Here is a 21,149-nt window from a genome sequence, read left to right as displayed (position 1 = left end):
GCAACCCAGCAAACCAAAAACCTCTCGGAGACGTCTAGCTAGACGTCCCTGAGAGGTTTTTGGTTTGCTGGGAATGAAGGAAATTTCCAGTCTGTCTAGCTGACACTTGGGCACCAGTTGACACTTGGGCACCAGTTGATTTCTTTCATAGCTGTATTGCGCCACTTGTTCAACAGCAACTTCACTTGCGTTTTACCTGTTCGAAGTGCTCGCCTTGCTTGAGAATTCTGAAGTTGTAGCTGCTTTGAAGGAAAAGTCCGATTGGTACCCTCCAAGATGGGGACGCTTCCTGCAGGTGAAATTAAGGATATACATTCAGAGCAATGCATTATTAATGGCACTCATTAAAAGGTCCATGACTGCTCATTACAGCTTACTGCCCATATGTCAGATTACAATTCCTTGAAATATGAGTTCATTCAGCGCAGTAGATATTTCCAAGACAATTCTTTTTTTTTTTCATTTATTCGTGAACAGGTTGCTGGACTAGTGATCACCGACGTCCCAAAGCGATACCTGGCCTGCATCGTCTGTTGCATGTTTTGTGGTGTGTTGAGGTGCTCACACACCAGGTAGGTGGCCTGCAATTTTTTTTTGTTTACAAAAATAATTTTGTCCTTTTTTTTGATCAATTCCATGCCAGCATAGTGTGCGAGCTTTATACTCCTTGGAGAAATAGGCATGTTGATGCGACACACCTTGAGGTTGTCACACAAGCAGTTATATTACATCATATATTAACATTACTCATGTGTAACGAGAGAGAGCTGATTCCTCAACAACCAGCAGCTAAGAGCCATTCCATGCTGCAACTCTGTAATAATTTGTCGCCACCGAATTTCCCCGCGATAGCTGGTATGAATTTTGCAAAGTGGCCCCATCTTCAACAGAAGCTAAATAATTATAGTGGGCCGTTTGTGAAAATTGCAAAGCCATAGAGGCTAAATAATTCTTGTGGGCCGTTTGTGAAAATTGCAAAGCCATCATGAAAAACTAAGTCATTTATAGTAATCACAGACGGTAGGGCGTCCTACTCACCTCAGACCAGTGGTTCCCGTCATGGGGCAAAAATGAAGCCATGGGACGGGTTTCCAGACCTGGCAGAGGTGCTGGGCAAGCCAGATGCTTCTCTGAAGGGCTGCAGCTCGCCATCTTGTGTGGGCCTGTGAGGCTGCATGAAACATGTGCTGTCAGCATGAAATTTAACTTGAACATGACAAAGTTGCTGTTAACAACAAAACGAGAAGACTTTAGACGAGGGAGATTCCTTATTTCTTCTCCAGAAGTTATTAATGCAAAAACATTATATGTCGCATTGCTAGACTTTTCAACAAAAAGTCTGTCAGTTGATGTTGACAACAAAATGAGAAGACCTTAGACGAGGGAGACTGAGTACTAGTGCACTTGATATTCACTTCTATGTCGTGAAGGCCACTATGTGGATGTGTTAATGGACTCTGCCTGTATTCCTTATTTCTTCTCCAGAAGTTATTAATGCAAAAACATTATATGTCGCATTGCTAGACTTTTCAACAAAAAGTCTGTCAGTTGATGTTGACAACAAAATGAGAAGACCTTAGACGAGGGAGACTGAGTACTAGTGCACTTGATATTCACTTCTATGTCGTGAAGGCCACTATGTGGATGTGTTAATGGACTCTGCCTGTATTTCTTATTTCTTCTCCAGAAGTTATTAATGCAAAAACATTATATGTCGCATTGCTAGACTTTTCAACAAAAAGTCTGTCAGTTGATGTTGACAACAAAATGAGAAGACCTTAGACGAGGGAGACTGAGTACTAGTGCACTTGATATTCACTTCTATGTCGTGAAGGCCACTATGTGGATGTGTTAATGGACTCTGCCTGTATTCCTTATTTCTTCTCCAGAAGTTATTAATGCAAAAACATTATATGTCGTATTGCTAGAAAAGCTGCCATCTGACGCCGTCCACGAAATTCCTCAGTGATGTCACCATGCTCATGCATAACGTCAGCAGTAGACCATAAGGTAGTGATGTTTACAGCAAAGAAGAAAAATACAATTTTTTCCAACGGTGCAGGGAATTGAACCAAGGACCTTCTGATTGTGACGTGAGCACGCAGCCCATACAAAACTATTTTTTTTTCCAGCATAGTATTTATAACATGTGTTTATATGCAATAAAGAGCTATATACATTATTTACAAAGTAATCAGCCAGTAGCCAAGCAAGTTGAAGTGAAACACAACACAACTGAAACATACGTCTTAACACAACTAAAACTGCACAAAACCACGTTGCTTCTTGACGAATAAAGGTGAACCTATCATATGCGTTTCCTTATGACTGTATGCTAATGGGTAGGTGTGTCATCACAAAGGAAGGAATCTTTAATGAAGCTCGCAACTGAGCTCGCGATGAGATAATGCTGTCGCAATCGAAGCACGTAAGTAGTCTCAAGTGCCCTCCGTAGTTTTATTTCTGTATTTTCATTTCTGAGTTCCAGTTATCATGTCTGCATTTCATTTGATGCTGACAATATGTTGGTTAAACAAGTAAGTTGGGCTAGTTGGTGCTGGGACACTAGCTGCGACATGTTAACTAGCGCGAATAGTTAACATGTCACTAGCTAACATGTCGCAGCCAGTGACAATATGTCAGCTCAGTTGTTCATATAAGAGGGTGCAGGTTTATTCATAACTACAGTGGAACCTCGATTATACGTCCCCCGGTCATGCGACGACCCGCATTTTACGACGAATTTGTGCGGTCCCGGCAAAACCACCATAGAGACAATGCATTAAAAACCTCGGTTATACGACGCAAATTTTAGAAGGACCCCGCTTCGTACGACGGCTGGCTCGTACCATCCGTCAAAAAAGGTCGTCAGCAAACGCAGGCCGGGATGTACCGTATTTTCACGATTCTAACCACCCCCCCTATTTTCGGAAAAAAATTTCTAAAAAAAAAAAAAAAAACTGCATGCGAATCTAAGCACCCCCGTTTTTGCGCGGAAGAGAGCGTTGCCGAGGCCGCCAAGTGCACTTGCTCTCTTTTTCGTCGAGCCTGTGCAGTCGGAGTCCCAAGGAGGCGCGGCCTGCGTGTTGTTGTTGCGACTGAGAGAAGGATGAAAAGGAAAGCGCACGGGCCCGCCTACTGGCGTGAGCCAAGCCACCACCGCTGCCGAGGAGAGTTAAAAGATCAAAGGAAAGATAAAGAGAAAAGATAAGACGCGCGTGGCAGCAACAGATGCGTCGGCAGGAGCCGACGCTGATGAAAAAACAGATAAGCGGGCGAGGCCGCGCTCGCCCAAGCGAGGACAGCGGCGTCCACGGCGCTTTTTGCAATGGAAGTAATGGATGCTTGTGCCCCACGATAAAACCTCCGACGAAGAGGAAGTGGACAACGATGCAGAGGTTTGCGCTCCCATTCCTAGTTACGCGGACGTGTTGCAGAGCGTCGACAACATCCGGCGCTTTGCTTGCCCTTGCGCGCGACGATGTTGGCGACCTACTGCCGGACGTGGCAGCCCTTGAAAGAAAGTTGATGCGCCGAGGTTGGGCAAAGGTGCAAAAAAAAAAAAATTACCGATTTTTTTGCAAATCTGTTTCAAACAAATGCTGGGTTTTGTCTTTTTTAATCTGATTGGCGTACTTGCCGCGGGCTTGAAGCCGGTCAACAGTTTTCGGCGAAAGGCCGAGCGCCACTGGCCGCATTCTTTGATTTTCGATTATACGACACCCGGATTATACGACGGTTTCGCCCGGTCCCCTGAACGTCGTATAATCGAGGTTCCACTGTAACATCTTGATATCTTTAGCTTGGTGCACTAAGCAGATATAAGTGGATATTCATAATCAGCATCCACTGCAGGATAGCATACCATACAAGAATAAAGCAAGACTGCAAAAAGAAACAAAGGAAATTTCACCACTCTGAAAGATATGAAGGCTACGCAAGCCTTAGCAGTAGTGCACAACTTCACGCCAACTGTGTAAAGGGCACCTGTGTTGCTAGTGAAGAACTTGGCTGCCATAGCACGCAACAGCAGATGAGGAAGTGAAAGGTAACTGCCAGAATCAATGCTGACAGAGGTAGCGAAAACTGCTCTCTAATGCAGGCCCATACCATGCAGCAGCAAATTCAACTGAGATCCTTGATCCAGCCATTTAGAGCTGCAAGTTTTGGGTAAAAGTTCTGGAACCTGCCAAAACTACTAAAAGAAGCAAACAGCTAACACTCATTGTGTTCAATATAGTTCGCAGTGACTACGATTTCTTTTGAACAAAAACTCTTAGACGATTCTCTGTGGATCGTTTGAATGCGTTAGAAGCCAAACGTTCGCTATATCCTAGACTGGTGCACTAAGGTTCATAAAAATCCGAGGTGGTACATTTAGGTTCATTATATCCGAGATCAGCACATCAAGTTCGTTAAATCTGTGGTCCAGTTACGAAGGTTAGTTATATCTGAGGTGGCATACCTAGGTTCATTATATCTGAGGTTAACATATTAAAGTTAGTTATATCTGATATTAACACACGAAAGGTCGTTATATCTAAGGCTAACACATGAAAGGTTGTTATATCTGAGATGGCATTTCCGCTTGTATAGACCCATCTAGTGCTAATGCATTAATAGATTCAAATATAATAGTAGCAGTGAGAGAAATGGGCTGTAATACTCAACTTAAATGCTGCTCATATTTCTGTTTACTCAGACACCTACCAGGAGGAAATGATACATGCCCATATTCTCTTTTTCATCATGAAAGCCACCAGTAATTGAAATTTTGCCACTGTGCACCAACCTACCTGAACTGCAGAGTTACGTACTGTAGAGGCATGTAGCGGGAGAGAGGCACCAAATAGCTGAAGGTTGGACCCGATCCGAGGACACAAGGCAGCGTATTGCAGTACTCTTGGCCAAGCGTCACATTCAGCTCGAGCAGTCGAAGAGACTGCACTACTGGATGGCCCCCTGGGTAAGCGGTTGCACGAGCTGAGTTTATAACTCGGCAGCATAAAATTACAGCGTGACTACAACCACTGGAACATTGTGAAGTACAACTCTGCTCCACAAAAATAACCGACAAATATGGGGTACTATTTGACGTCCTGTTCCTTCTACACAAAAGGTTATCATATTGACTCTGGGACATGCAACACCTTGTGCTAACGCAGGATAATCCTACGCCAATCATCATCATCATCATCAGCCTGACTACACCCACTGCAGGGCAAAGGCCTCTCCCATGTCTCTCCAATTAATCCTGTCCTTTGTCAGTTGCTGCCACTGTATCCCGGCAAACTTCTTAATCTCTTCCGCCCACCTAACTTTCTGCCATCCCCTGCTACGTTTGCTTTCTCTTGGAATCCACTCTGTTACCCTTAAGGACCAGCGGTTATCTTGCCTTCGCATTACATGCCCTGCCCAAGCCCATTTCTTCCTCTTGATTTCAACTAAGATGTCATTAACCCGCGTTTCTTCCCTCACCCACAATAACACACCAATAACAATATTATTTTAATGTGTGCTTTATGAATAGATTTCTTATTGCCTTTACCAGTGCCTTCGCTCAAAGCATTGTTTATAATGCAAACCAAATGGTCAGTTCACACAGAGATACAGGATAAATAGGAAAAATGCAGACAAAGAAAGGAGTGATAAGCACACCTTTCCTGTTGTTCATGGCCTTGGAACGGCGATGGGAGGAAGCGAGTGCATCGATGCTGTCAGCGCCATTGTCGGCATGTTCAGAGCGCTTGACCTCTGCATCCTGGACACGGTCGGTTTCCACAATTGTTGCCAGGGAACCCAGTTCGAGGGAGGGCTGTGTGGGTGGCACAAGGGCAGTGGGCACCACCCCTCCTTTTCCCCACTGGGCGCTGTTGTCTTGTACATCCACAAACACCCGGCCACTGCCGGTATCGGCCAGGTGGTCCAGCAAAGGCTGGTCGTCCAAAGGCTGCCTTGCCTTGGTCAGTTCCGGTGACTCTGGTGCACTGTTGTTGTTTGCCTTGTCTGCAAGCAACAGACATGTGTTTGTCATGGCATGCTGCTTTATCCTCTTTGTTGCAAAAGAGACATTTAAGTCTGGCTTATTGTATTGCCTACTCAGTCAGAAAAGTAAAGAAGACTGGAAAAAAGCTGGTTATAGGCTTTAACGTGCTCCAGTTTAGTTAATGCCAGTGCCATTTCCTTGGCACAACTCCCTAACTACTTCCAATACCACACTACCAGTTATGAACTGTTTCCTACTTTTCACACTGTTGATCACCACGTTTATTTTCTTCGCATTCATTTTTAAGCCTACTACTATGCTACTTCACATATTTAGATCCTCAATTATACATTGCATTCCTATCATGAATTACTTTGAAGTGCAATGAGAGAAGCCAACAGCCACAGAAACCAAGGGGCACAGGGGATTTTTAATTAATTTATTTTGTGGTGTTGATCAATTTATAATATTACTGAATATGTTATCGCTTAAAGCTAATTGATTAGAAAAGCAGAAGAAAAAACAACCACATGCCGCTGGTGGGATCCAAACCCACAACCTCCGAATTACACGTCCGGTGCTCTACCACTGAGCTACAGCGACGGCTGTCAAACCTTCTGCTTTCGGGGGTATTTATGTTTACAAATAACCTAACCTTGGGAGTGTTCACCAGCGCCACCCACGTTCTTAAGCGGCGGACGTAGCACGCCCTGAGTTACCGCTGATGTGACATAGAACGTCATCGAATGGTGAAGGTGGAAGCTGTGTGAGAACCCTCTTATGCTTCCTAAGGCATCAAGGCTGCCAGAACCGAGGCCCTCGTTAAGCAATTAAGCAGACAAGGAAAGGGGAATGAGGGGCTCGTTATAAATATGACAGAAGCCAACAGCCACAGAAACCATGGGGCACAGGGGATTTTTAATTTATTTATTTATTTTGTACGTCATCAGCAAATTGAAGGTTATGAAGAAATGGCAAATGGCTGGACTCAGTACATACTGTGCATGGATCAATATCAGACCTCAAGACAGTGCCTCTATGTGTTTACGGTATTGCTATAAACACTCATTGCATACCTGAAGACTTGGGAGCCTCAGTGGCACTTGCGGCTGCAGGCCCCACCCTTTGAGCATTGCTGTCCTGGGACTCTGGAATAGCGGGCACGCAGCAGTGTGCACTGCACGACCCCAGCACACCGTCCAAGCAATCCGGAGGTGTGCCAATGACCTGGAATGGAGTTTGGTGGTCACCTCGGTACGTCACTACAACTGGGCGAGCCAGACACGGAGCACCAGTTTCCACCATGCACTTATGATTACCCGGTAGAAAGACACACATTGACGTCTTGTACCAGTTCTAGTATGCCAACTTGGAATGAACACGCCAAGTGAAAGAGTTGGGCATAAATGTCAGTCAGCCATTACAGCTTTCCCCTCCATGTTTCTTTTGTGTTGGCGTCTATTTCTCTGGCTGTTCTTTGAACATATATTTTTGTTGCATTGAATTTGCATTCACATATTTCAATTAGGAAAAACATTTTGGCGTACTTTTGGTGAACTTCACGGGAATAAAGAAAAAAGTAGTCCTAAACATTCAGGAATTATGTGCGGCTGCATACAGTTGTAATTTTTCCTTCTGAATGCTGTGTGTGTGAGAGTGAACCTAGAGCAAGTTTTTGTTGCACATTTGGATGGCTGATGCTCAGAACTACTGCCCAGGGTGTGAGAACAGAAATGTGTGTTTGAAATGCAGATGTGGCAAGTTAAACTGAAAAATTATTCTGCTTAGCACTGCTGTGTTGGTTTTTGAATAGACCTCTCCCTTCTGAAAGCAGTGTAGCGTGAAAGGGGTGCGGCCCAACAAGCAAAATCAGCTACCATATTTTCCGGTGTATAAGATGTGGCTTTTTTTCAAAAATCTTGCTGGTGCGTCCTATACAAGGGTGCGTCTTATATGCGAATTTTTCGGCTTTTTTTTGTGAGTTCAGAAATTACTCGGGTTCATGTTGAAGCTTTTTTCACCGGAAAAATATCGCTACCAATAACGCGGTTGTAACATGGCTATAATACGGGGACCGCCATGCGCAACTTTTTTAGGTGAACTTTATCATGAAACGGCGGGGATGATGACTTCCGGGATCATAAACACGCGGCCGTTTCGGAGGCCCCAAGCAAAAGTAATGTTAAATGCCAAAAAGATGGCAACAATCGCGCTTTTCACCATTGTCAAGACAAGCCGGCATTTTTTTTTAGTCTCCCTTTGCAACTTTGTTTGCTCTGTGTACGTAGTACGTGCATTGTGCCAAGAGAATGTTTCAGCTGCATTGCCTCCAGAGACGGGCAAACTTTTTGATAGCTAATCCGAAGATGAAGACTTCGAAGGTTTTAAGTGAAAATAAAATGCTGTTATAGACATAAGGAGAGTTCTTTCGTTTTTTTTTTTTGCTAAAACGTGGGCGGGTATGGCATGAGTGCTGCCTTATCGATCACTTAGCGTTGCTTCAAGAACTCACAGGTACGGTGTATTTCACGATGGTCACACAAGCATGTTTAATTAAGCCTCACTAGCCTAACTGGGTAAATTGGGGTGCGTCTTATACACGGGTGCGTCTTATATGCCAACTTTTTCAATAACAGCCTGCATATATGTCAGGTGCGTGTTATACAAGGGTGCGTCTTGTACACCGGAAAATTCGGTACTTTCAACCCTGAATTGACTTTGCACGTGTCGAGCATTCCCCCAGAGCCTTACTTCTGATTAGAGCTGCCTTGGCATGTACCGCACCTGCCGCACCATGCTAACAGAATCCACATGCTTTGCCCACTAGACTAACCCCACGTGCAGCGATGATAAAGGCTGGGAGAGGTCTAGTTTCTTAGAGTCGCATCCTTAGTTTGTACTCCAAGAAATGCCACACTGGGCTTGGCATTATATGCACTACACATTTATATATTTTTTTAGAAACCTTTCTGTTTTCAGGAAGCACGTGACACAAGCAGACATATATGCCTCACCTTAGGTTGCAGAATAGGCACTACAGTTGTGGCCATGGGTGGTGTCGGTGTGGTCGGTGACTGCGTCCATCGAGGTCCCGGTACTGGTGGTGAATCGGAGGGTAAGGGCACTGCATTATTAGTGTCTGTTCCTTTTCGTCTTGTTGTGGGTGGAAGTTTCGACTCTGCGGAGAGTAATGGAAGTATGATATGTGAATGGAATACGACCCACACTGAAACTGAAGTCCAGCATTGCACTAAAGAGCTCACAACATGAAGGATATTACATGAACTTCAGCACATCCCAGCAGATGCACTGACCAAAAATGGCGCTGTGCAAGAGCACTGCAATAGTCTGGGCTTATGACCTCGAAAATGATAGCACTGTTTGCCACGACTCTGCTTCTGCTGTGAACGTTGAATGGCATAAAATGAGCTTACACAGACTACATGTATGCTGTGAACAGCACGTTTTTCTGCAAATTTGCTTATAGCACATCTCTTCCACTGGTCATAATTTTGTCTTTGTCCCTTGAGTTGCTTGTGGACAAGGAAACAGCCTTTGTTTTAATATGTGGTGATTGTGTAGAACCACTGGTCACACATTTTCACATGTGTGACCATTTTCACATGGTTTCACATTATCATGTCTGCATGAATTTTCATATGCCAACTGCAAAGGTGTTCTGATGAGTTCATGCTATGTAGTTCCAAGCATATATACAATTTAACACACAGTAAAGCAAAAATACCTACATATTGAGATTTTGAAGCACATTAAAGAACTCTGGGGGGAGAAATTTATCCGCAGTCCACCACTATGGCATACCTCATAACCCATGGCTTTTCTTTGGCAAGTAAAAATAAATTAACTACCATTAACCACCATATAGTTGCACAGAGCCATGTAATTATGTACAAAGAAATGATAGTTTTACCTTAATTTCGCCACAACCTACATCTGATTCCTAGACCGGTGCAACTTCTTTGACTGTAAGCTGCAAGCTACTTTGAAGCCTTTACCAATGCCAGATGGCCAGAGTAGAAGGTACTGATGCCCTTTTGCAACTCTGCCAAGCAAGTTTGCTTCAAGAACTGCAGATTTCATCCTATGATTGTGTGTGAAACCTTTTAGTGATTGAAGTAAATCACAAATACCCATGTGTGACAAGCGTGCACTGAGTGGTTAAGAGTACCTGGCTGCACAAGCCGGGGAAACTAAAATTCTCGAATCAGAAGAACACGCACACATCTTTTCATTCCCGTGCCAATAATAAAATAGCAGTTGGCGCTCTATTATGCAACGCCTACACTGACCGCTGGGGCATATCTGGCAGCACTGCAAACTGGCTAAAAATTGAGACACCTTAAGAGTTCCTGTTTGTATAGATGAGCAAACAACCATAATGGATCAGAAATAATTCTTAAGATTGTGAAAGTATGCTGTATTCATGTATTCATGAATGGAACTTATAAACTGTGTCTTGGAGCAATCCTAGGAGCAGAAAAAAAGGGGTTTTGGAGAAGGTTTGCAGCCGGAAAAACAGAGCTTCAAAAGAGGTTGTGAGCAGCTAAAAGTGTGTTTTTTTTTTTTTTTTTGCTTTAAAGTAGCATGAATAGCATTTTGGAGGAGTAATGAGCAGTAATGAAAACTATTCAAGTACAGTTCTGGTTCTGGCAGATTACCAGATGCCAACTGGCTCTCCTAATAGTGTCAAAAAGATGTATGAACTGGTGATAAAAGGCTACAATGCTTCAAATCTCCAAAAGCTAAATTTGTCGCCTATTTCCTCACCTTCAATATATGCAGGAGATAGAACACTAAGTGTTTCCATCCAGAAATTTGTATTTCTGTATTTGATGTAAGTTTAAGTTAAGTACACAATGCACAAAAATATGCCTCATCCTGCGTTCTTTGGAACATAAAAAAATATAATCATGCTAATATTCAATAACTGATGCACAGGATCACTTATGTAAACAGAGAAATTTGGCCACGATAAAACATGCCACAAGGCAGACATACCATGAGGCCATGTGGGATGTTTATTCTGGCGTACGCCACAGTTCCAGGTGTTAATAGGCTGAGAAGCTGTGGGAACCTATTTCAGTTTTTCTCTTCACCTGCACTGGTCCTGGCTCTCAGTACTTCTTTAAACTGTGAAGTCCACATGTGCGCCTCACAGGATCAGAGCATCAATTCCTGTAGTCTACATAACAAAGCCTGCTGCTGTCAGCAGTAGCACTGCATATTCGCTGTTAGACCTAAGACTAACAGCAGTCCTCAGATACGTCCACAAGTGTGTCAGTATCTCTCAGTCAGCTAAAATGCAGGAATGTGTTGCTATACTATATGTCAGAGAAGACATTATTTTCCCTCACCAACTTTCCTTAGCAGGTTAAAGTTAGACTTAAGGGGGGACACTGGTCTTTGAGACCAAAAAATGACCAAAAAAACGATTTTCAAAAAATGACATTTGTGGAATTTACAGCTATCATTTTCCAACTGTACCACTTTTTTCCTTTAAGAAGTCATCATTTTGACCATAATATTAAATTCAGATCATCGTGTGGGCTGAATTTATGCAGGCGTCGACAATTTAATAGCATGAAAATTTTGGACATCTGGCTATCTTAGTATGTCGATATCTCAACATCTAGGACAGATAGAGATGTTGTATTAGCTGCTAAGGGAAGCTGAAGGCACAGTGTGTGCAATAACTGAAGCAGATTTGTTCAATCACACTTCCAAAATGTATAATTTCGCAAAGTTTACTGATGCACTACATTTACACCTTGAACACTGATATTCCAAGTGCTGTAAAATTACTAATGAGGGTAAAATGGAAAAACTGCTTTGATTATTGCACTCTTTACTCACCATACTATGCAGCCGTGGATTAAAAATGATTTTTTATTGAGCAGTTTTTTTTGCACCGAGGTACTAATGAATGACTAATTAAAATTAATTATCTTGGGAACCAACTAATTTATGAGAAAGATAATTGCATTGTTGAAATCAGTATAAAAAACTGAGCAAGGTAGTGCAGTTTTATTAGGATTGGGCTAAAAATAAGGAAAATAGGTCTAAGACTTATATAAGACCTATATAAGGAAAATAGGTCTAAGCCACACGTTAAAAACACTACCTTCTCCTGGAGTCATAAAAGCTATGCAGATACTTTTTCTTACCACTGTCATCATGCAGAACTTTGGTTGAATCCGCAGGATCTTTGTACTTAGTCGCATTGTCCACAGAGTTTCTGTGCCCTTTTGTGCCTTGCTCTGCTTGGCTGCTGCTATTCACTGCCACCCTGGAAACATTCATGCGTGCAAGAAAGGGATGAATAAGACTAACCGTGCCCTTAAAAGTGTATAAAAATGGTTCCAAACATCTACACTGTCTAGTTCCAACATGACCACTCATGTGGACACTGAATATTCACGACAGAATGTTCTCGGCAATGGAGTGTGGTATTGCAGTACTCACGTGTGACGACTGCTAGCAACCAGAACTGTCCTTCGCTGCCATTCAAGAATATACAGTGTTGCCATGGCAACCAAGCTGAAAAAGATTCATTGCTTAATTGTGTTTCAAGCTTCAAAAGCACGCACAACTGCCAGAAAGGCTGCCAGATCCTAGAGAGTTGTGGGCACATAGATGAGAAATGAGTATGTGCCACATACCTAAACTATATTGAAATGTAAATTTAACTATTAAAAAACAGACGCAGAAAGCCCTAGCTTACTTCAAAAATAAGCAGACAGCTGGCTCATTTTCTCTTCAGTAAAGTATTCAATTAACGGCTTAGTTACTCCCATATAGGGGAGGTTAGATGATAAATGAAAAATTGAAAATGGCATGCATAGTTTTACTCAAATTTTCAGCCAAGAGACATGAAAGTGGGATGCCATAAAAGTTTTGTACATATTGGGTTGTCACCAACCGGAGCTTTATAAAGCAGCAATTTCAGTCTTTTGCTTCAAAACAAGGCCACGGCTCCTTTGAATAATGGCCAGAAGCGATATTGTGTCTTATTGCACAGTCAGTATGAGACAGCTAGGATGAGATGGAAGGCAATTGCAATGACTGTAGACACTGACGTAAGAATACGGCATCAAAAAACTGCCAAGGCGGCCAAGAGGACCCATTACATATATTAAAATTTAAAATTAACATGTTCAATTTTTCACAGATTGAGTACTCCATAGGCACGGCTAGCATGTACTGAAACAAAGCTATACCACTAATTAAAGCATTGTATGCAATGTTAAATGGGCCCTGAAGCAGCTTTCTCCACCCCTGCAGATGTTTTTTTTTTCCATTCAGCATTGCTAGTGAGGCATGCTACCATTCCACGTCATATCATTCCACACCTGTTCTATTTTTCAATGGCACACTTAGGCATTCTTTCCACAACTCTTAAGGATGAGAGGTCAATAGTGAAATTTTGGCGGTGCAACAAAGACCATGCCAGTGCTACAGAGGCCATGTAGGATAGAAAGTTGAGAACAGATTGAAGAAAAGGGTCCCCTTAAACAGACATTGAAGACAAACTTAAGTTGGCCTGTGTCAGTAGGTTACCGCGTTCTTATCACAAGAAGGCCACTCTCACCGAAAACAGAGCATTTACAAGCTGGATAACGTAAAAGAAATTAAGTAAAAGTATTGCACCTTCGGACATTTTCAGAGGCGAACTATGGTGACACCTAGACACTTTTTTGTGCGCATATCTCTGAGCTCAAGCTCCAATGTAATACACCCGAAAGACATGCTCATGGAGTCCCTTTTGTTCCCGACACCACAAGTTTGAACTGAGAGGTATAAGAAATTTTTAAAATCCGATCTTCCCAGCAACAAATGCGGCTTTTGCTGCTGAAAACGAACATCAACATAGCCAGAAAGAGCCAAGAATCAATTTTTACTAATTACAGAATTTGGATAGAGTTGTCTTCGGTGTCCCTCTAAATTGCTTGCATAAGCATGTGAGCATTTCCTTAAAAAAACAAAAAAGTCACACTTTTTTTTCTTCTGCCTTTAGGCCAATCTACACAGGTTGAAAAATTCCTGTTCGGATTCCTGCAGGGCTGTTTCAGCTAAACAAACGATTTTGAAAAACAGTTTACTATGGTCTTCAAGTAATTTGATTACAGTAATTTGAGAAGATGTGACAGGTGCTTGCTAGTACTTACCAGAATGCCATGACAAGTATGAGAATGATTATGGTCCCTTGAACGAATCTGTTGCTGCAGAAAGGTTTTTCAGGACTCTTCCTGTCTTTCAGCACACCCCTCCTTGAAGGGAAGGACCCACGACTACGCAGAAAAAAAAAAAAAAACGAAGAGCAAGTGGAAGTGTGCTTTTAAATTCAATGAATAGTATATATAGTTATATATTTAACCTCTTTTGTAACTAACTGTCGGCGAGACTGAACAAGCAGAAACAAAATAAATGTTAAAATTAACCTTGCAGAAGTATCTGGTCACACTAGCGAACACAATTAGAAGAGATTAGGCTTTGGCATCAAAAGTCGCCCCATTTATGCGTGTGCCATATATTTCCTATAGCGAATATATGAAATATATCTGAGTGTATCCCACGGAAATGAGAACATAGGCCTAAAATGTTAAGAAACTATGGCTAACAAATGCCATTATCTGGCAACTGACCTGATAACAGTGCTGTTGCTGCTCGAACAGGACTTGATACTGTCAAACCGCTTGATCTTGCTGAGTTTGCGGTTTATCCTCTCCAGTTCATCAATGCGGGTCTCGAGATTGTCAGTCACCTTGCAGAGCTCCTTGACAGCTCCGACATTCTCCATGAAAATTCGCTCCTGCAGAATAAATGAAATATACGGGATCATACAGGTGATCATACAGAACTGTGTAACCTCCAAAAAAAAAGCTGCGAAAAGAAGAAAAAGAAAGAAACTACTGAAGTCATGTCATAGGTGAAATTACAGTAGAATCCCACTACAGTAAACTTGTATACAGTAATATAAAAGGTTTAATAAAAGGAAACTGCAGCCCCAGTTTAACTTATACACATGATTGTTTAAGATAGCAAAAAAAAAAAAATGTACCAAGAAACAGTAATGGCATGAGGGGCAAACTCTACAGAAGGTCAGAACTCTTAGCATTTTCATGGGGCGAGCATTATAGGAATAACCTAAAACATAATCGGATTATTTCTTAGAAAGTTAACCAGCACATCAGTTTGCTAGTTTTTAACAGGCAGTAATCTGATAATTCATATCTTGCTTTAAGCCATGCTCTATTTATAACTGGTAATAGCCTCCTCTGTGAAACAAAAATTCGGCACAGACACTTAAGACTGCTTACGTGTGGGAATGAAAAAGCATTATGCACACGCATGCGTGTGATACCACCCAGAGGAATGGTAGCATCACAATTTTGATATGGAAACTGGCTTCTGGGGAAAGAAAATAGCACATTAACTGTCTGACATCTCAGTGGACACCTTAACCATACCTAAAGGGAAAGGGTAAAGAGTCTGGGAAGGCATACAATTGAAGGTGCATATGTCGTCAGTTTGAGTCCGTGTAGCAAGCTAGCCTCCAACTTGACTAGCACATGTAAGATATATGCAATGAGAAACGGTTGCATTATAATTTTTGTTCAAACGTTGTTGGGAAGATCGGTACCACATAAAGGTCGGCCAGTGGTGAGTATATATATAGACAACTGACATATATAGGATTGTCTGGAGTGGCACAGCTTGGCTTGCTTTGTGTGTCATAGGGCCGCTTGATGATGTTGCCCTAACTTTCTTGACATCGCTGGGATTTTCTGTACCATCTGAGAGTATGCACACCAACCCCCCCACACCTCCAGCTTTTTTTTTAATGGGACTAGTACTGCCTTCACTTTTAAAATAAGGTACAAGTGAGATCTTACCACACATCATTATATGCCGTCATTCCAACTTCCACCTGCAGCAAGTTGACTTTTAAATTGTTCCAGTACTTTGTTAAAAACTCTTCTATCCAAGTCGCAGAATGATTGCTGTGTCTTATACATTTCATGAATATACATTTCAGGAGGTGTACACTCATTACTTGCAGCTTTATTGGTTAAACTGGTTTTCCAGTGATGGCAGCTAGTTCCTCCAAACATACAAGAGTGCAAAGCACATCCTGATAGCAGCGTATAAGGAAGCAAGGATTGAAGAAATGCATATAGCTATATTGCTGACCTTGTTGACAACTAGGAAGCTCTCGATGCAGTCACCATTGGACAGCACCACATCACCACCTTCCCGGACAGCATCAGGAAGAATCTGCTGCACTTCTTGTGCTAAAACGCCCGTGTCCGTAGCTTCTGAAAGGCCCGCCTGGTCCACAAACTCTGGTATGTAGCGGTAACGGACGATGCGCATCTTCGCCACATTTTTTAGCTGGTCCTTTGTGTCCAGCTGTAAACAGAATTGGAAAAACAGATAATACAGGAATGAAGAAAGAATCATTTATTAAACAGAAATTGCAGTGACCAAAGCATGAAAAAATTAAATTACAGGAGAGACTGGACCTTTGTAGCACATCACATTAAGTTATGCATGATCTTCAACAAGACAGAGAGTAGTTTAAATCATTTTTCTTTGCCTCCACTGCATCAGGCCACATGTACATACATAGATGAAACCTCATTAGATAAAACATCATAGAAAAATAAATATTTTTGCATTGTATTGCTGACAGTCAGCTGGTATTTGTTCTAGCATATGAAGCATGTGTGTCCGCTCATGTTTCTATAATTTGATTGACCTGCTTTACCGACCTGCACAAAAATAAATTTCTCCTGCGAACTCACATCCCATAAACTTTTGTTTATGACTGTGCAACAGCATTCAATGTGACCTGTAATGTTCGAGCTAACTGCGTTGTAGCTAACTGCGCAATGCAGTGAGCAGTAGTAGGATGTGCAAGTTAGAAATCAAGCTGAGGCCTGCTAATTCCCCAGTGTGGCAATCCTTGTCACAGCGCAATATATTGGTGTGATTTATGACGCACTCTCTGGGTTGCCAAAGTCATGCTGTATGCTGTACTGAAAATGACCTCACCTGTAGCAATACATTCAAAAACGCTTAAGCCCTAAAAGGTGCCGCGGTGGCTCAGTGATTGTGGCGCTCGGATGTTGGACCAAAAAATGCATGTTCGATCCCGCCCATGGCGGTCACATATCGATAGAGGCGAAATGCTAGAGGCTCACATACCGTGTTAGTGCACGTTAAAGAACCCCAGGTGGCCGAAATTATCCGGAGCCCTCCACTATGGTGTCCCTCATAACCTGAGCCTCTTTGGGATGTAAGTTAAACCCCATAAAACCTAAACCTAAACTTAAGCTTTAAATAATGTAATGAGAATGATTTGTTTTCATCAGAATTCCTTTCAGATGATTACCTCCATGTTAGAGCAGCTAACATTTGTTCATGACATGTGCTATGATCTTTATGACAAAACATAACCAACCACAAATGTGAAACCATCACTCTAGCTACTGCGTGCTAGTTAATAAGGCTTTAGAGGGATACTGTGGGCAAATAGAAGTTGGCCCGTACTGAGAGATTACCGCGTTCTTATGATTAACACGTTGCTTTCACTGCTAGCTAGTAAAGGATGAAAACTGAATAAGGGTCTTGCCGTTTTTGATAGAAAACTGTGATGACATCTGGACTGATTTCTGTACATGGATAAGGCTAGGCTAAACTGATATTCTCTTCCTAACAGTGATTATAAACCCATCTTTGGTCTCAAAGTCATGAGTTTTAATATCTAAGCGGTAGGGAGAAAAAAGTACTATACTTCTAAATCCAGTTTTGCTAGCAGTAAACGAGTGTATACTGCTACTGATCAAATATCAAATAGCCACAAAGAACCATACCCTCAATTGAACAAAAATTGAATGAAGTTGTCCTCTCAGCATCTCTTTAAGAATAGCTCACGAGTACATCAAGTCAAAACTGTAGACACGCAAGTCCTGTGGTCACTTGAAAATGCAGAGATATGCACCACTCTAATATACTTTATGTGGAATGCATGCCACTGTTACCTCAAACAAAGCTCATGAAAGTTTGTGCAAAAGCACCATGTTTTGCTTTTGGAGTAAGTACTACACACCAGCAGTGTATGGGTACACAATTCCACCACTGCTAAGGGCACAACTCACCTCGACGACATCAGACTTTGCCCGTTCATCAGATGGCTGCACAATGTGGCCTGTCAACCTTACATTTCCGTGAACAACCAGGTGCTCATCAGGCTTGTCAGTGTTTATCCCTACCCGGCCCTGCAACAAGAAAGGGCAGGTGCACGATCTGAAAGAAACTGTTTTGATAACAAGCACATCGTGCACAAAATGGTGTGTCTCAAGTACAAGATGGAGCACTAGAATTTAACGAACCACCTATTGTAGTTTGCATTGCCTGCAACATTTCTGCAAACTGGTGTTCCATCAAATATACATTTACAGACCGCAGCCTTTTAGCATTAGTCAAGGTTTAAAGCCCTTACCGTATGAAAGATGGAGTCCGGTGCCAGTCCTCTTTGCCAGGACAGTTCCATGTCATTTTCGAACTGGCCAGGATTTGAGGCCTGCAGTGTTTTTGTTCGAAAAAATACCTTTTCAGACCATATAAGAACGCCACATCAGCACCATAACGACAGTCTTGTGCAGTCGACGGCTGGAGTTTTTGGCAAAAAAGCAGACTTACCCGTACGATAATGCGCTCAGACGCTTGTGATGCAATTGGGTAGCTGGTATCGCCGCTGTGTGCACAGAGGCTGACCACCAGGTAGAAGTAACGCTGGTCAGGGTTGGGCTTCCCTTTCTTCCGCATGTTGTTGGATGTGGTCTCGCTAAAGTGCAGACGGCCTATTGTGCGCTTCACCACCTGGTTCTTGCTCAGGTCTACCCTGTAGCAGTAACAAAGGGTGTACTCTGCTTATGAAATGCTCACAGTGCTATCATTCTTACAAGGAGTTAGCTACTCTACACATATGAAATGTTATAAGCACACAAGCATAGCAAAATTAGTCCGGCATTATTAAAGAGTCGAGAGGATGATCACTATACTGTACATTGTCTTGTACAATACTCAAACCTTTACGATTAATGTATCAATGTGCCGTTTAAGCAACTTTCAGTAATCAATGTGCAAAACATAACATAAACATGTACTGTAGATTTGCATGACTAAAAGAAAATGAGAACTGAGTTTTTCTCACTATCAAGCCAGACATATTCTATATTTAGCAAAATATGTGTATGTAAATGTAGCAGAGAGAATACTGGCAACACTTAGGCAAACATAACCACTAAATTTGCCTCAATATTTGTGATATTATCCTGTGGCACTTGTCATTTGACACATATGCAATAATAAATGTCTGTTTTCTTCTGCTACACTTCCTAGTCCTGTAGCTAGCTTTTTTTTCCCCATTGACACAGTCTACTTACGGAAGAGGGAAGAAGGGCTTTTTGCTGCGATCAGATTGTGACTGTTCCACCTTGATGGTTTGTGATGGGGACTCCATCTGCAGAATCAAAAAACATGTCGCAGGTAAGTCAGCTTGTTGCAAACTTCTTGCATGAATTTCTTGTATGGGGGTGGAGTACGTGGCTGTGAGGTGTTGCCCTAATCGGTCATGAGCTATGTGAGCAGCGATTTTCAAAAATTATTTCTAAATTATAGGTTCCACGCACAGCTTTAAAATTTGACTCAAATACCTGCAAAGATCCCCTCTACAGGTCTACTCCACTAGGATATGCCCATCAAAATCATTTTTCAGGATCCCTTTAAGACACAGAAAGAGAGCTACAAAAATTAGAGAATGAAAATGATTTGTTGACATCTTTGCTTATATTTGAATAAGAAAGCACACTCAGGCAGGACATATGGGACATGCATAGCAGATAATTGGTAATGTGTTAAACCAGGGGTTCTCAATATTTTTAGCTTCAGGGAACTGCCAGCAGTTTTCAAGAGGAGCTGAGGAACCTCGCAGGTCTTTACTTGCATCCCTTCCTGCATAAGATGCGTGCAGACATACGGCCTCTCATTCATTTAGTAATAATGACGTTCTGTTAAGTGAAGCAGTTTGCTATGAGCAATTGCAGTATGATTAGTCCCAAAATAATGTGAGTAAAAGGAGAGAAATGGGAGGTTCGAGGCATGCATGAAACGAGGTGCTTGGGGAACCCAAAAAGCACTCTCGAGGAATGCAACGGTTTAAAGGAACAGAGTTTGAGAACCTACATGTGGAAGTAGTGGAACAGGTACCATTGAAATAGAAATACTAAGGGCAGCAGAAGGCCAGTAAGAAGATGAGAATGTTACCACAGGGCCACTTGTTTGCAAGGATGACCGTAGATCACTGGGAGAGGTGACCGTTTTGCAATGGACATTATGCAAGTGATGGCATTGGTAATGTTCAGGTTTCCCTGTATGGATTTTTTACAAGCAGCCAAGCACCTAACATTGATTTTCTTTTCGCCATGGTCAAAGCACTTTACACCTGTTCCACAAAACCGCTGTTGGCAGAAGGCATGGTACAAACCTTGACGCCATAGAAGTGCAGGTAAAAGGCATCTATTCGGTGCATTTGTCCCTCGTGGGTCTTGACATAAGCAGGGTCTCCATCAGCCTTCACCTGTACTGTGACCTGGAAGTGGTTCTTTTTCTGGCATACAAATGCGTCGTCCGCATTGCTGTAGTTGAAGCCCTTGTCGGCATCTGCCTGGAACATCACAGGTGGTCTGCAAGCAGAAGCGTGCTGTGCATGAGTGACAACACAACACACAGTGGGAAGGAAACTAGAGGGAAGTTTAACTTACTATGCCCAAATGTGTCCAAATATTGCCAAATATTCATATAAGGCTTTCCAACAAAATACATCTTTTTCATTGCGAACACTGCCTTTAGATGCACTGACTGATGCTCTGAAACTTTCTACTGTCTCTTTTTGGGTCCCCAACAAGAGTAAAATTGACTATTCTTCAATAATTACAAATTTTGATTAGTGAAAAATAAAGATTATGACTTAACAGAGCACGGAAATGTTTAACATGACACTGGTGCTTCTAGCAAGTGGTTGATTTATTGGAAAACAGATGATTAAATACGTGATGATAGAACAACAACACAATAA

At 42.2% G+C, this 21,149-nt stretch overlaps 1 protein-coding gene across 7 annotated transcripts in view; it reads right to left on the bottom strand.

The window, feature by feature from the left end:
* The window catches only part of LOC149371179 (uncharacterized), a 113,081-nt gene that overhangs the window by 3,179 nt on the left and 88,753 nt on the right, over positions 1-21,149 (bottom strand). For 6 of the 7 annotated variants that reach the window (XM_089564819.1, XM_089564843.1, XM_089564838.1 and 3 more), the window contains exons 10-25: positions 20,559-20,757; positions 19,459-19,535; positions 18,713-18,914; positions 18,513-18,593; positions 18,169-18,288; positions 16,199-16,417; positions 14,650-14,816; positions 14,173-14,295; positions 12,470-12,544; positions 12,172-12,293; positions 9,001-9,164; positions 7,063-7,213; positions 5,659-6,006; positions 4,797-4,962; positions 1,039-1,171; positions 197-289 (exon numbers count right to left, since the gene is read on the bottom strand). In XM_089564819.1, coding sequence (XP_089420945.1) covers positions 197-289; positions 1,039-1,171; positions 4,797-4,962; positions 5,659-6,006; positions 7,063-7,213; positions 9,001-9,164; positions 12,172-12,293; positions 12,470-12,544; positions 14,173-14,295; positions 14,650-14,816; positions 16,199-16,417; positions 18,169-18,288; positions 18,513-18,593; positions 18,713-18,914; positions 19,459-19,535; positions 20,559-20,757 — 2,440 coding nt within the window. The remainder of the gene's footprint in view (positions 1-196; positions 290-1,038; positions 1,172-4,796; positions 4,963-5,658; positions 6,007-7,062; positions 7,214-9,000; positions 9,165-12,171; positions 12,294-12,469; positions 12,545-14,172; positions 14,296-14,649; positions 14,817-16,198; positions 16,418-18,168; positions 18,289-18,512; positions 18,594-18,712; positions 18,915-19,458; positions 19,536-20,558; positions 20,758-21,149) is intronic. The other variant, XM_089564854.1, reaches the window with a different exon arrangement.

The sequence above is a fragment of the Amblyomma mixtum genome, chromosome 1 (assembly GCF_055824585.1).
Source record: "Amblyomma mixtum isolate Tamu chromosome 1, ASM5582458v1, whole genome shotgun sequence".
Lineage (NCBI taxonomy): Eukaryota > Metazoa > Arthropoda > Arachnida > Ixodida > Ixodidae > Amblyomma > Amblyomma mixtum.
Note: the sequence above shows the minus strand (reverse complement) of the source record. Positions and strands in the feature narration are given on the sequence as shown.